This window comes from Phoxinus phoxinus (genome assembly GCF_949152265.1).
Source record: "Phoxinus phoxinus genome assembly, chromosome: 19".
Lineage (NCBI taxonomy): Eukaryota > Metazoa > Chordata > Actinopteri > Cypriniformes > Leuciscidae > Phoxinus > Phoxinus phoxinus.
This window is the reverse complement of record NC_136894.1, coordinates 22,054,122-22,071,334: the sequence shown is the minus strand read 5'-3', so window position 1 is coordinate 22,071,334 and position 17,213 is coordinate 22,054,122. Positions and strand designations below refer to the sequence as shown.

General features: G+C 33.7%; 2 protein-coding genes across 2 annotated transcripts; both read right to left on the bottom strand.

The window, feature by feature from the left end:
• Positions 1–551: 551 nt before the first annotated feature.
• Positions 552–9,781, bottom strand: cndp2 (carnosine dipeptidase 2). Its single transcript, XM_079591805.1, has 12 exons — positions 9,659–9,781; positions 9,196–9,297; positions 8,816–8,959; positions 7,328–7,490; positions 6,319–6,407; positions 5,418–5,618; positions 4,243–4,327; positions 3,790–3,950; positions 3,083–3,247; positions 2,824–2,965; positions 2,149–2,296; positions 552–1,938 (listed from the first exon to the last, which is right to left on the bottom strand). Exons 2-12 carry the CDS (start codon positions 9,253–9,255, stop codon positions 1,872–1,874), a joined length of 1,425 nt encoding a protein of 474 aa, XP_079447931.1. The 5' UTR covers positions 9,256–9,297; positions 9,659–9,781; the 3' UTR covers positions 552–1,871.
• A 2,297-nt stretch (positions 9,782–12,078) lies between these two features.
• Positions 12,079–17,208, bottom strand: txnl4a (thioredoxin-like 4A). The gene is made up of 4 exons (XM_079591684.1): positions 16,969–17,208; positions 16,562–16,737; positions 16,314–16,417; positions 12,079–12,481 (listed from the first exon to the last, which is right to left on the bottom strand). The coding sequence occupies exons 2-4, from the start codon at positions 16,712–16,714 to the stop codon at positions 12,310–12,312; spliced, it is 429 nt and encodes a 142-aa protein (XP_079447810.1). The 5' UTR covers positions 16,715–16,737; positions 16,969–17,208; the 3' UTR covers positions 12,079–12,309.
• Between the last annotated feature and the right edge of the window lie 5 nt (positions 17,209–17,213).

Sequence of the window (17,213 nt, the reverse complement as noted above, 5' to 3'; positions counted from 1 at the left end):
TAATTTAAATGCACCATTGTGAAAAGTATGTCAACTATAAAAAAGTGTGTAGACATGTTCTTTAATGTGTATGAGTTTATACTCAAACTCAAGTGAGGTGATGTTTTCCATTACCAGGGAAACGGTTGCATAGAATATTTTTTACAATGATTTTGAATTACTTATATTGGCCCAAATATCTATGTTGTATGTTGTTCATTTCAATTCAAGCTTAATGCCTCTAATAAACCATGTGAAATTATATATATAGTAGGTTATGGTTTATATATATAATATATATATATATATCTTATTTTCTTAATATCAGTGTTGAAAAATTAACAACAAATCTTTTGTAACATTATAAATGTCTTTACTGTCACTTTTGATCAATTTAACCCATACTTGCTCAATGAAAGTATTGATAAAAAAAATGTTTTTACTGACCCCCAACTTTTGAACACACATATATATATACATATATATTTTTTAGAGTGCTGCTTGAAAGTTTGTGAACCCCTTGCAGAATCTGTGAAAATGCTTATCATTTTAACAAAATAAGAGGCATCATACAAAATGCGTAATTTTTTATTAGTACTGTCCTGAATAAGATATTTAATACAAAAGATGTTTACATACAGTCCACAAGACAACAAAATAGCTGAATTTAAAAAAATGACCCAGTTCAAAAGTATATATACCCTTGATTCTTAAAACGGTGTAGTTTTTTTTTTTTTTTTTTGATGTTCATTAGTCCCTTGTTTGTCTTGAGTTAAACAGCATCTTTTGTATATTTGAACCCTTTCCAGCAGTGACTGTATGATTTTGAGATTCATATTTTCACACTACAAAAAAGGTTCAAACATTCACTGATGTTTGAGAAGGAAACAATGCATTAAGAGGGGGGTGAAAACTTTTGAACAGGATGAAGATGTCCATATTTTTCTTATTTTGCTTAAATATATATTTAAATGTAGTACTGCCCTTCGGAAGCTACAGAAGATACTTAGATGTTTCCCGGACCTTGGTCTTCAAATTCAAATGTGTGTATATAGGTAATATATAATGCATTAAAAATGTTAAAAGAGCTACACATGGCAATTTATCTGTTCACTAAATGACCTTACTCACCCTGTTGAGTAATAAAAAAAGCCACCTCCGCATCGCTTTTACAACAATTCAAATCCTTCAGTAATCGCCCTCTCCGAAAAGCCAAGCCAATGTTTATTCTTGTTTTATTACGAGCTCTGGTGCAGTCTCTTTTTGCCAGCAGACTCTCCACCCATTTTTTTAAAAGGGCGATTGCCCTGAGGTTCAAGAATTAGCTGCTTCATGTCAACCTTTCTTGCTTGTGACAACTAACCTATGCCACTCCCACACCCATACATGCTTCAAAGTAGCCACGAAAACCATTCCGTGAGGTCTAAAATATAAACATTCATAATAGGCTTGCCATAGTGAATCAGGGTACGACAAAAACACATTCTGGAAGAAGGATTGACGATGTTTTAAGTTTTGTTAATTTTGAACCAAAAAAAAGTTAAGGTGTACCTTTTAGGATAAATTAACACTTGAGCACTTGGAATACTTAAAATGTTCTCCAAATAGTCCACATTCAGTGAATGACAGTAAAAATTTCAAAAATAAAAAGTAATCAAAGTTCAATTTTAATTTGCATGTTATACAGTAGGTGTGCATATGCCATATGTAAAAAGATTACACCAGATAATAGATTGTCATATATACCATATTAAAGGATATACCCAATATTTTCAAAACACTAGCTTGATGGTTTATTTTAGAGAGAACTGGACTAAAGAAAGAGCTGGGTGGAAATACATCTGATGTTCTGAAAATGACTATATACTGATAAATTGAATCAGAAGTTTCAGTTAGCTAAGCTGAGATACTTCATAGAAGTAAGCTCCCAACATCTTGGTGCCCTGGATATAGTTGGATCTGTAAAGAAAAAGAAAAAGAAAAAAAAGTAAATTTATTGGGAAAAAAACATTTTCAAGCATCCCAAGATCAGATAAGTTTAGCAGAAATAAAGCTGGCCTATGAGAGCAATCAGATGATTACAGAGGTGACAGTTGCGGCCATACGCAGTATCATACTCAGACAGATCTCAATAACAAGATATTTGTCATAGCTATGTGTAAACCTCACCTGTTGAGTTTCTCGTTCTGCGAGTGAGCTCCATCATCAGAGGAACCGACAGGCAGCAGCATAACATTCTGGCCGGTTGCTTCCTGGAAGGTTAGAGTCACCGGGATACTTCCTCCCTCACGGGTCAGGTCAGGCTCCACGCCAAACACTAACAGCAGCGAAAGATACAGAATTACGTTAGACCACAAATAAATTGTGTTTGGAGAAAAAAAAGAGCTTAACTATTGGTTTGACAAAACAGAATCAAGGCAAAAATCAACCAACATTTTGTAAATATCATGCATGGGTTGTAGATGCATTTAAATATCCATGGTATTTTTTAAATCAATATAAAAATGTGTTTTAGGTGCTGCAACTGGACGGCATTGTCCATTCTTTTATGGTTTTTCACTATTTCTAATCACATTTTTTTCTCTTGTCAGACCTTAATTTGATTAAAAATTGAATAATAAAAAAATTACAAGTTTTTAATAATTACATGTAGTATATAAAGTAATAGGGGCTCATTAAAGCAACATACATAAATATAAAATATGAAATTAAAATAAAAAATGGATTAAAATGCCATATAGAATATCACACCGTACATGTGAACTTTAGGTATTTTATGTCAACGTAGACTGGAATAAGATCAACAATCTTCTATCTACAGTTATAACATATATTATGTCTTACCAGTCTTCATGGCCTTTCTGCCAGCCATGTAGTGAGGGTGGTTAAAGTCAGACACCCAGGCTTTGGCTCCATGTCCCATGTACACTTTCAGTTTGTTGGGACTTTTCAATTCTGCAAACTTGCTTTCCAGGTGAGTAATAACCTGTAAGAAAAGCAGAACATTTCAGCACAAGCACATTTGTAGCACAACAAGTCTGTAAAGTATGCAAACTATGTGAGTGGTAGAGCATTAAATCAGTTTTTTTTTTAAACTTCAAACCTGTTTCTCCACTACTTTGGGATCCATGTCAGGGACAAGGCGGATGGAGAACTTGCCATTGACCTTGCGGGGGATGACAGTTTTGGCCCCTGCCTCGGAGAACGCTCCCTCTATCCCGTGAAGAGACAGGGATGGGTATCTCCAACGATGCATCAGAATTTGCTCCTGCACAGACAAACCAATATATTATTTGGTTTATTATACACATCGCTGAACATAAAACATGAATTTACAGAAAGGTCAGGCAGCCTGATTAAACGAGGCAATTTTTTACACATGCTATCATATTATATTAAAAATATATTCCAATAAATAAATAAAAATGGAATCTGTGTTATTTTAGCATCATTGATATACTATTATAATTTTTGTTAATATTTTGAATTAGATTTTAATTTTATATTTTATGTAAATGTATATATTTTTACATTTCAAAATTGTTTTAGTTTGTTTAGTTTTAGTTAATTTAGTAATTCAATTTAAAAGAAACAAAGAAAATGAAAAATATTGCCTTGGCAATTAGCTAAAATAAAATAACCTTAAGTTTGTTTTTGTTTTTTCAGTTAATGTTCTTTTTTTTTTTCCAAGTAAGACCATATGTAAGGGTTTTAGTTTTAGTGAATGATAATAACCCTGATTTAAATGAACAGAAACATAATTATTAGATCAGCGGACACTGAAAATGTGGAATGAGAGGGGTGATTTACTTTGGTGTCATGCAGGAGTTTGCCTGCTCCAACATCTTTGGCGTATTCCTCCATGTCAAACTCAATATTTTCATAGAGCTTCTTCTCCTCATCAGTCAAAATAGCCACATGGTCGTACATCCCTGGTACTATAATTTTCCCCTTGTTGTTCACCAAAGTGCCTAAAAGTATAACATACTTAATACACTTTCAGCATTGCAAACATAATAAAGTAATGGTACATCAACAAACAACAATAAAAAAAATTTAAGGTTCCTGAAAATTTAAGGTGAGCTGATCCAGAGGAAATCATTGCCAACTGCTCTAAGCTGACAGGTAACATTAGCAGGTCAACAAGAAAGATATCCCAGTGTAATCAAATACAATCTAGGAAATCCCTGTCATCCTGAATAGTTTTATGACCAACCTACTGATCCTATTTCCACCAAAGGAATATGTAGGTATCAGTCTCACCCATCAGAGCTATGAGGTCAGTCATGGCCTCATGAACGGATCCTCCAAACACACCAGAGTGAAGATCTTTATCACAGCAATCCACCTGAAAATGTAAAAGATGTTTCTCAGCCAATCTTTGCCTTTGCTCTCTTCTTTGAGTACGATTATGAATAGTGATTAATCAGACAGTAAGCGGCAATTTTGTGATTATGAAAATTAACTCAGGCCTACCAAAAACTGTGAATTAATACTACACATTTTCAGTTTTCAAATATATATACACAGTACTGTGCAAAAGTCTTAGGCACGTTAGTATTTTCACAAAAACAAAATGGTTTTAAGCCAATTACTTATATATTTTGCTGTAGTGTGTCAGTAGGAAATATCATTTTACATTTACAAACATTCTTTTTGCCATTAATTATAATAATCCAGTGATATTTTTGTATGCAGGAGTCTGACAACAGCCGGTATGCTCCACACAGAGATCTGATCTCACCATCCTCGAGTTCGTCTGGGATTACCTGAAGAAACTGAAAAAAACGAGTAAATCCAGAAGAACTGTGGAAACGTCTCCAAGACGCTTGAAGACACCGACCTGCAAAGCTACAGTATTGTGAAAAGTTTTAGGAACTTGTGTAAAAATGCTGCAAAGTGAGGAGGTTTTCAAAAATAATGTCATAAATAGATTTTATTAAACAATTAACTTCTATTAACTAAATCAAATCAACATATGGTGTAACCACCCTTTGCGTTTAAAACAGCTTTTGTTCTCGGGACACTTGCACATCGTTTTTCAGGTAGCTTTGCAGTAAGGTTTTTTTCAAGTGTCTTGGGGACGTAGCCACAGTTCTTATGGATTTAGTCTCAGTTTTTTCAGACAGACTCGATGATGGTGAGATCAGATCTCTGTGTGGATCATACCGGCTGATATCAGACTCCTTGTGTATACGAAAATCTCACTGGATTATTACAATTAATGGCAAAAGGAATGCTTGGAAATGTAAACATTTTAGATTCTTTCTCTTTTTATTATTATTACAATAATTGTATACACATGTATACAATATAATTGTATTATATATACACATGAAATCAGTTATATAACTAATTCACTCAATCTCAAGAACTCAACCTTAACTAAGCATTACTGCTAGAAATTGTGTGTGTTAAAGTAACCCATTAACTCCTACCTCAATAAAGAAGTAGCAGATTCCTCTCAGGCCGTAGGTAATGCAGGGCTTGGTCTTTCCCAGCCAGTAGTTATCAGAAATGCAGACATAGTCCACATCCTTAAAAAAAGTATCTTTGCGAGAGAAAACCAGCTCATCTAATCCCTCGGATCCAGACTCCTCCATTCCCTCGAAGCAGAACTTTATATTGATGGGCAGATCCTGTGATAAAATAAATGTAGGATTTAGTGCAAAATCCAATAAATGTGAGGTTTCAAATATTTTAAATGGTGCTTTCTTATATAAATTGTGAAAATAATTCTTTACAAACCAAACATTTTATTATACTAAAACGTGAACAATAGGAACAAAAAGGACGTTTTACTCTTAGTCTATCGTGTATTATAGAAACAGTGCATAACATTACAATTCCCCTTACAGTTCATTCAATTAGATCTAATTAAATTAGCTTAACACAAGGCTTTAAAATGATCTAAGATCACAAAACAACCTTTAAACTGTTCTGCTGTCAATTTGCATGTGTAAACGAGGAACTTTAAAAGCAGTGACAGTTCTCTCAGGTGATAATGATTGAGAAACTGAGGTAATCTATGGATAAGCAGAGTATTCAATGTGAACTGATTTTTAACAAAATCATATATGCAGTGTTCTGTTGTTCTTCACAGTTTCAGCCATACTATGTGTACATGCAACTGCAATTTAATTTAAATTCTGTCTTGTTGGGAACAAAAAGATATATTAACAAGATTGAGAAATGCAGGCAATGCTAAATGTCTAGCAACTGACATATTTATCCACTGATACTGTCATACTGCTTGCAATACATGAGGACTTTGCACAGGTGTTACAGGTTTAATAAGTAAGCAGACAGTATCATTTGGAAAAAAGACAGCGTTAGCACCTGTCCAATCTTCTGATAGGCCTCAATGACGTTGAACCAGGCCAGTACAGGGCCTTTATCATCGGTAGATCCCCGTCCGTACATTTTACCTACAAAAACAATTCAATGAAGCATGAGACACAGTCAAATAAAATGTCATAAAGTGTAATGATTACAATGCATTTCTATCTACAATCTCAATTCAGCAAGTCTTTTAGAATACATATCAAAGTGCATTTAAAGCCCTCACAGATGCGTAGCCATGTTATTCATTTATAAAACGTTATGCTAATTGTAAAAGATTACTAGACAATTACTAGACAAAAGCATGATGTTTTGGCTGATCCTGTATGAGAGACGTTCATTTTAGAGCATCTCAAAATAAGAACCTAGTTGTGAAATTTCAGAATTGGTGAAACTTTGTGTCAGAAAAAAATATAGATTTAGGAGCTAAATTTTAAAAACAGAAAATATTTGATTGCACTATATAAAACAACCAACTAATTAACGTTTTGTAATGATATGCAAAAAATATATAGATTAATTTTTAAGATTAATATTCATTTAGCCCAGTTTGGAAAACAAAATCTACAGGAATCAGCTGACAAGTCACAAGGCTACGCTCAAGCGTCAGATCTATCTCAGCAAAAAGAGACAATAGGATTTGTCTTGAAATCTCTTTGGGCTGGAGGGACACAAACGTAACATGCTGAGTCGGAGAGATTTCTTCCTTTTTTGTGTCAACAGCTATGCAAGCAGGACAAAAAAAAAAGTTAAAAAAAATGCTAGTGGTGACTAATTTCAGCCAAATTGAATGTGAAATATTACCTGGAGGGAGCACTGCTTGCAGAGAATTGCACAAAAAGCAAATCAATTGAAGAACCTCATTTGGTCTAAACAGGTTTCTTCAATACACTCAATGGCTTCATTAATAAAGTAAGCAAGCATCTGGATCCTCAACACCAAGAGACTGCTACTGTACACTTAAAAAAAAAAACTTAAAGGGCCACTTATGCAAGCATACTCATACCATCTTTCTCCACCAGAGTGAAGGGCGGTGAGTCCCAGCCGTCCTCAATGTTGGCTGGCTGCACATCCAAGTGTCCGTAAATGCACACAGTCTTCTTGCCTGGGTCTGAGCCAAGTCTCCCCAGAACTATTGGAGGAAGAGGGATCTGTTCACCACTTGGCAACTAAATTAAAACGAGAAAAAAACAATGCATGAGGAGTTTAAAATTAGGTCAAATTGTCACCTTAGTATTATTATATTATAACTATTTTAACTTATTTATTTTTAAAATATGTATTAAATGTTTTTTTGTTGTCATTTTATATACAGTAGTGGCCAAAAGTAATGTACGGAAGGTAATTGGTTTGAGGATTTGTTTTTAATGATCATCTAGTTTTAATCTACGTCAAGTTGTTTTAAACCTGTATGAATTTTTTTCTTCTGCTGAACACAAAGGAAGATATTTTGAAGAATGTCTAACCAAACAGTTGATGTACCTTCCGTAGTATTTTTTTTTTCTACTATGGAAGTCAATGGGGCTCATCAACTGTCTGGTTAATGACATTCTTCAAAATATCTTCCTTTGTGTTCAGCAGAAGAAAGAAATTCATACAGGTTTGAAACAACTTGAGGGTGAGTAAATGATGACAAAATTTTCATTTTGAAGTGAACTATTCCTTTAAACCGTCAAAATATGAGGGAAATATTTTATATATTTTAAATATGAGGGAAGAACAAAACACTCAGCTTGGTTAAGGTATTAATCAGACAAAATTATTTGGCAAAAAAAAAAGGAAACCTTCAGCTACAGGTTTTATTTTCCTATGCAAAAAAAAAAAAAAAAATGCTCAGAAAAACAAAAAGATCACAGGAAAAAGCATACAATGAATAATCCTAATCAGTTAATATTTAGTTGGTTCTTTCTTGTTTTTGCAAGTGATCATAATTTCTTTGTATGACAGTCTGGCCAAAAAATAAATGTCAGCACAATTTAGAATGTTTCATTGCATTATTACAAATAAAACAATTGACTCCAAGCACAACTGTGCAATATGCAATATACAAAATCTTTATTAAAAAGTTTTAATAATTTGAATAAATCTTTTTTTTTTTTTTTTTATGTGTGCTTTTATGGCCTTCTTCAAAATGAATATGGTTTTGGAACAACATGAGAGTGAATAAATAATGACCAAATTTTGGGTTGAACCTAAATAAACTCACTCATTAACAAATAAATTTCACTTTCACTTGATCACTTTCACCACATGATCCGAGTTTAGGACCAATTTCAAAGCATAACTACACAACTACAATCTTGTGGTGCATGTGACACATGCAGTCAGATGTTCGACCACAAAAATGTAAAAACAGGAACCAGCTTGTAATGTTTGAGCTAAAGGCTAAAATCACTAAAAATTATAAAGCCAGACGTTAAAATAAAAATTCCAAAGCCGACCCCAAGGCAAGAGATTTATAGTAACTTATAGTAGTGAATTTCAGAAAACACACCTTCTGCATGCCAACATCAGCCATCTCCACCGTTCCCCCAAGTCTCTCAATGTCCTTGGCTGCCATTTCCATCATCTTCTTGATTTCTCCTCGTTTCTCTGGCCAGGCCGACACACTCTGTACAGCAACCCATTCTGCCAGACGCTGAAAAAAATTAATTAATAAATAAAACACACACACAGTGTTTACATTTCCCTTAAAAAATATACATCATACCTTGCTTCATGTACAAAGAGTACAGTCATAAAAAATTATGTATACAAAACAAACCTATAGATAAATAAAAATATCTAAACTATTTTAGCTTAAAGTAGACACATTTTAAGTAGGTTATATATAATAATATACAATGTAAAATAATATAAGATACCTCTCAATACCTCAACATATTGGTCCTGGTGCTCATCGACGTATTTGAACAGAGTTGGAAGGTAAGACATTGCTGCACAGTGATCCAATCCTTCAGTGACAGAAGAACTGACCTAAAGGAAAGGAAGATAGACGTGTAATATAGATTTTTGTCAGCCAGAGAGGAAAAGAAACTCCTCCCAACTCTGTAACTGCTGACAAAATCATTCCCACTATCAGTGCAGTGCAGAGGGCTGAGAGAGACAATGCGCTACAACTATAAAACAGGACAATTTTTTTTTTAAACATATGTAGAACAAAAATTTATTTTTGATATCAATATCAAATAGGCATATAGATTTCACTTAAATAATAATGATAAGAATTATTTCGCTTAAAACAATTTCCAGTGGTCACTATAAGTCGTTCTCCGAAATTAATAAAATATAGCTAGCAATGGCTATATATAGAAAACTCAAATAAAAACATACTTACTGAGAAAAAAACACTTCAACGTCTTAAAGTTAACTGAAAGTAAGCTGCTCTCCACCCCAGATCTTATTGCATCAGTGGTGTGAAGAACACCATGAGAAAGCAACTCATGGGGGTTCCGACGAGATCAATGGCTTTCAAAATAAAGGTCTGAAGCGGAAAATATGAAATCAAGTGGCATTCATCACTTTTAAAGAAAACTTTTCACTAAAGTTTGTTATATTTTAAATTAGCCTATAAAATAGATTAATATTAAGATACAAAAACATTTCAACTTAAATTAAACTTACACCTAGTAAGTTTACTAGTAACTTGTTAAACTTGAATCTTATAACTTTAAAATGTAAACTTTAAAATAGCTTAACTTAATTTGACGAGTTAAAGCAATGTAAAAACATATGTTGTCATAACTTATTGATTGACTTTGGCCATGTTCTAAACATCTTGTCCAAACAAGATGGAAAGAGATCGAACTGTCATGCATGCATTTATTTGTACATTAAGTCACGAACAGCTGAATTTGTGTAAGATTTTGCACTACAAATAGCTGTCATTGAGAAGACTTATTTCTTGGACGGACTATGAATTGATGTGTTGTACACTATCAGTTTACATCAGTTCTAAATTTTACAAACAGTTTTCAAGTTTCCAAACATTTATGAATGGCCTTATATGGATTCTTGTGTTTCAGCCACCGCTGAATTTTTAGCAACTGGGTTTGTTTTAGTTTATATCAGTTTTAAAGTTTCCAAACATAATTATGAATAGACGTGGATGGATTGTTTGGCTTCCACCATTCCAAATCGATCACAAGTTCAGTATGGAGTACCGCAAGGCTCAATACTAGGACCGTTGCTTTTCACCCTGTACATGCTACCTTTTGGAAATATCTTTAGGAAGCATGGTGTTAGTTTTTACTGTTACACTGATACTCAGCTCTATATTTCTTCACACCCTGACAAAACCAATTCACAGAATAAAAAGAAAGCATAGTTGATATAAAAAATGGATTACTAGAAATTTCCTACTACTTAATTCTGAAGAAAAAAAAGAGATTCTAATTATTGGACCAAAAACCCCTGCATGTAATAACCCAGAATACTATCTAACACTTGATTGATGTTCGGTCAAGTCTTCATCGTCAGTTATGAACCAGGGTATGCTCTTTGGTACCAAGCTTTCATTTGAAAGACACATTTCTAGCATCTGTAGAACCTAATTTTTCAATCTTGAAAATGAATCTAAATTACGACATATGCTCTCAATGACAAATGCAGAAAAGCTAGTTCATGCATTCATGACCTCAAGCTAAGATTATTGTAATGCTCTACTGGGTGTTTGCCCTGCACACTTAATAAACAAACTCCAGCACAAACTAGAGTTCTTACTAAAACCAGGAAGTATGATCACATTAGCCCGGTTCTGTCAACACAGCATTGACTCTCTATTAAACATAGCATCCAAACTCTGAAATAGTCATCCTAGCCTTGTTTGGAACCCATATACACTGTCAGTTTAAATCTAGACTAAAAACACATCTCTTTAACCTGGCATATATATATCACATTATTAATTTCTATTATTCAAATCAGTTGAATGATTGTTATCCAACATGATTGTGACATCACAGCAGATTGCGCTTGCATTGGAGTTATTTAGATATTTAACTGCATAATATGTGTAGCTACCTTAAGCTTTTTTTACACATATATTTTATTATATTTTTATCATTTTCATTTGTGTATTTTTTGTATATTTTCTATAAATATATGAATATTTGTTTATATTAAATCAAGCATACATACAGGCCTATAGAATGGTGCGTAAACAAAGTTTAAAACAAGAGTTTAATTTAAACAAGTAGCAAGGGTTACGCCATTGGGCACTCGTGCAACGAAAGCAATGACATGCATCCGAGTGAACGACACGGAGGGAAGTTAGCGAGGGAAGGGTATAAAAAAAAATTGGACTTAAATGCAGCCTTTGTAACCTGCAGCAACAAGCCCTTAAAGAGTCAGTGAATGAATCTTTCTGGTGATCAGACTAAAGATTCAAATCACTGGGATAGATAAAATCCTAATGACTACAAAACATCTATGATTGTACTGTAATATATAAAAAAGCAATTCAAACAGCCGCAATCTACTTGGTCTAAATGTTAGCATTAAAAATGATGTACAATTACCACTTTAAATAGGCTAAGTAGTGTAAATATATAAACATTGTCTTATCTACATGTTTTCAAAGCATACATGTACCCAGTTTGTCTCCATACTAGTATGGAGCATCCCTGTGCTTAATAATAAAGGTAGTTCATGTTGATTCAGCTATACACATTTCATTCTGACATGGTTTTATGAATAAACGTAATAATTAGCACTGCAATGATAAATAACTAAGGGCTTAGAAATACAAAGATCAGAAACACGCCATTTAATATTTATTCAATATACAGTGGCATTTTCAGATGGACAAAATTATAAAAGACTGGTGACCGTAACAGCAACAGAGAAACACATTTAAATATAAAGTTGAAAATCCTAAACAAGGCCATTAAACAGTCCAAATGACCATACTGCTGAATTCTCAGATCTTGTCCAATGTTGATGAAAAGGGGGGAAAAAAATGCAATGCATAAAAAAAGGGCACAGACATCAGTATCTGTATTTGGTTGAGTAGTCTTTTGGGGAAACCACAAGACCCCGTCCTTTCCTGGCCCCCCTGTAGACAGTCTCAACAATGTCTATCATCTCCTGCTTATCTTCCATGGTCCAGTTTATCTTGTTGTTGTTACCAGTGCCAAGATCAATCATGATGTGTTTGTTCCTGAGATAGACAAGCAAAAGCAGAAATATACATTAGGATAAATATGCACTTTAAAACTATTATTGGGTAGATAGTGTATATAAATATTGCATATAACTTTGACAAGGTCAGAAAGTGATTCGATCACATTAGTCTTGTGACAACAGTTAAAGTACCCCTATTATACTTTTTTTCAGATATTATCTTTCATGTAGTGTGGTATAGCGGTTTATGAATGTGTCAAAGTTTTAGAGATAAAATTGCACAATAAATTGAGTTATTGTCTCCCAATAGTATAAATCTAGAAAATATTACATCGGCCTGATAAGTTATGCAGATATGACTTGTTGATAATAAGACATGTTAGTTATGCACCTGCAGTAACTCATACAAATTATGCCTAAATAGTGAATAGATTTATGACAATGAAAAAATGCGTTTTATTTTTTAGGCCTAAAAAATAGGCCTATTTGTTAGAATAATAAAATGAAAAGTAGCCTAACATACACAAATAACAATACATAATAAAATCACTAATCTGATTTGATTGAAAAGGTCGGAAGCTATAGATGAATAAAAACCAAACATGACACTTGAAAATTCATTTTTATTCATTAAGGTGTAAAATATATTTATTCAAAAAGATATGAAAATATCTTGGGGGCTTTTTTTTTTGCTGTTGAAAATCCACCTATAAAATGTTAAGTTTACAACTGCAGTGTTAACAGCAGTGATTGGTTTTTATTATTGCTAGTTTAAAAGCTTTCAATTTACACTCATTATAAAAAGTACTAAGTTTTTGCTAAAAAAGTAACTGAAATGAAAAATAATTTGTTTATAATCCTTGCAAAGGAGAGGCTTGGTGTTGTTTCCAAACAAAAGGGAAATATATCGGTAATAGGCCAAAATTAGTTCTATCTGATATCTGCAAAAAATCCAATATCGTGCAACCCTAGTTTTCACTGTCAGTCATTGCAATTGAGAGTGAATCCTGCATTTAGGCTGTATGTGGATGTCACTACCGAAACTTTGCAGCGTGTATGTAGCAGTTGGTCCTCTAAGCGTGAAAAACATAACTTTTATTCAAATACTAAATAGATTATATATAGCAAAGAAAGGGGCAATAGAGCACTCCCTTTATAATCACTATAAATATGTTACTCCTCATGATCCCACAAAGTTCTGTTATAATAAATGAAGCTGTCCACTGCACAATAAATCTCTTATTTTGTATGTTGAGTGGATTCTGACTTAAAGGTAGGTCAGAATTGTCTAAAAAAACTTTTATTCAAATTTGTTTAAACTGTCTTTATATACCAATACATAATTAAAATGCAAGTACTCTGAAATAGAGAGTATAAAAAACTGAGTGACTCTAGTGTATTTAATCTTCAATAAACACAGCTCATTAATTCCATTCACTCCCACCTAAAAACGGGTGCGCGACTGCGCGCACGTGGGCAGAGCCAGTAATAGCAGCGGTAGTCATGGCGACGGAGAATGACAGTCGCGCAAGACAATCACTTGTTTCGTCCCGGTAGGAATTAATGAGCTGTGTTTTTTGAAGATTAAATAAACTATAGTCACTCAATTTTTATACTCTCTTTTTCAAAGTACTTACATTTTAATTATGTATTGGTATATAAAGACAGTTTAAGCCAATTTGAAAAAAAGTTCTTTAGGCAATTCTTACCTACACAACCTTTAACTTAAACAGATATATATGTGAATACGAAGTAGAATACTTTATTTTCATTGAATATTTTACAATTTTGATTTAGCCAAGGCCGTGCAACACCGCTACGGCCCACAGTTTGGGAAACACTGGCCTTTAAAGGATGTTCACTTTCAAAAAATTGCAAAAAAAAATTGTTGATAATTTACTCGCCCCGATGTCATCCAAGATATCCCTGTCTTTCTTTCTTCAGTCGAAAAGAAATGTACGGTTTTTGAGGAAAACATTCCATGATTTTTCTACACAGAATGGACTTCAATGGCAACCATCTATCCCACTGTTCAAATGTCCGTCTCAATGCGGCTTCAAAGTCTCTACACGATCCCAGTCGAGAAATAAGGGTCTTATCTAGCGAAACGATTTGTTTTCTGTTATCAACCATAAAGCAGTTCGTGTTTCTCGCTCATTCTGGTTCTCGCTTCTCAAAATTTATATCACGATATATTTCTTAATTTGGGTTGATACGATATAATTCCGATAACGACATGAACAATATAAAAGCCTCAGGAAAAACTGCCAAGAACGCCCACAATTAATGCCTATACCTTCTAACTTCTGATAAATGTATTTCCCAAGTCTCTGAAACCTCCTCCTATAAAACTATATATTTTAGAAATAAAAATGGTACAAATATATTAGTTAATATTTTATTTGTATTTAGCCTTCATACAAGAAATGTGAAATCACTGTCAAATAAACATAAATTAATAACTCAACTTATTAATATACTTTAACTTTAAGCTATAGGCTAACATAGGTTATATTATTCTTATAGATTAAAAGAAGTGCTATAGCCAGGATAAAGAATATGAAAAGTGCTCAGAGTTGCTGCAGAGTTTTTTGACATGCGCTGTTTGCACATAATAACTCCATTCACCGAATCAGCCATTTTTGTCCGACAAAGCAGTCAGGAGAGTTAATTTAGTAGATAAACGGAGGATTCGAACTTGAAAAACAGAGTGTACTGACGTCTTTCCGTGGTTAAAACAATATTCCTTCAAAAAAATATATACATTTTTTTCTTTTTGAAAATGACCGATCGTTTCGCTAGATAAGACCCTTATTTCTCGACTGGGATCGTGTAGAGACTTTGAAGCTGCATTGAGACGGACATTTGAACAGTGGGATAGATGGTTGCCATTGAAGTCCATTCTGTGTAGAAAAATCCTGGAATGTTTTCCTCAAAAACCTTAATTTCTTTTCGACTGAAGAAAGAAAGACAGGGATATCTTGGATGAAATGGGGGTGAGTAAATTATCAGCAAAAAACATTTTGGAAAGTGAACTAATCCTTTAAATATTCAGACATACAGTCTTTCTTCACAGAACTTCATTGAAAACACAAACAAAAGTGATTAAAAAAAATAATGATTGAGGAAGTCAATTCATCATTCAGTGCATCAGTCTGCAAAGACACACACAGGAGGTTGGAATGTTCCAGGTATAATACAAGTTATATAAGGTTTACAAACTCTATTGCATAATGTCCGATTCAACAACAAATTATTTTGACTCAAAAATATAGGTTACAGTTAGGCACTTACAAAGAGAGTTCACAGGGCAACATTAAAAACCACACACACACCATTCCGGAAATGCTGTAACAAGGCTAATGTGATATAACTTTCCACAGACAAGGTTGGTAATGATTCTATTCAATATTTATACATCTATCCAATTACGACACATCATTAGAACGTAAAGCCAATAACCCCTGTAACATTTCCATTACAGGAGCAAGGACACAAGACAAGGAGATTCATTTGCATTTGTTTTAAATCCAAATTCATTGTAAGTACTTCTATGTTTTTTAAAAGAAGAACCAAAGGTATTTTCTATGGTAAAAAATAATAGGCTATGCTTTGATAACATATCTAGAACCAGACATATAAGGAAAAATAAATAAATAAACAACTAAAGCTTATATGCTTAGTAATATACCCTGCATAATGATGGACTCCCATATGGTTAAAAGGGAAACGCCACCCAAAAATAGTGTTCCACAGAAGAAAACCATAAGAATGAGTAAATTAAAAAGAAGAATTTTCATTTTTGGCTGGAGTATCCCTTTAAATGGCTACCTGACTCACTGTAGTCCTTAAAGAATCTGAAGACTTACCTGAAAAAGAACATGACTGTGCAGGGATCATATAACTCGTACATCTTGTTGAAATCTGGCACTTCTGTGATGTCCACAAGATAAATTACTGCAAAATTTTTCACCTGAGGAAACACTTGATATTAGGCACACAACACACTGATAGAATAACGGTACATAAATAATTGTTTAATAACAAATACATCTTCATCAACAAGTACCACACATTCTGCAAATACTACCTGTTCTTATTAGGACACTGTAAATACCTTCTCGGCGATGCTGTACAACACTTCATCCATTTTCATACACGTAGGGTCCCAGTCGTGGCCAAATCGTATAACAATCACACGGTCCTCCTCGGATAAAATAGCCTGGTCCACTTGCCAGCCATTGTGAAGATGAGGGAGCATGTACGACATTTTGATGGAATTTTAACACACCTCTAGAAAGGGACATGAGATTGTTGTCATATATGCTTACAAACCACACCAGGTCAATAAACATTTCAAAAGTAGCGAAATAAAACGCAAAACTGATTTGTTTACATTTCACACATTGATTTCTCGTTAGCAATTAGCTCTGCATATTCTAGACAGATTCAATCTAGATTTCTTAAGTTAAATATTTGAGAAATAAAACAGAAAACAACTTTAACGGGAAATGCAATCCTTACCTTACAGTTTAAATAACCTTGTTGTGTAGATTAAGTGAGTGCTCCGAGTTTAATAGATGTATAACACGGATTATTACGAATTTTAGCACTGCAACGACGACGGCGGATGCCGCGGCTAGTGACAATGCGTATAAACAAATATCAATATCGCCCTCTGCTGGATTGGAGAAAGCTTCTTCTTCTTCTGTGGTCTTTAATGGCAGTTTGCAAACAAGGTGCATTACCGCCATCTTCTGGACTGAGGT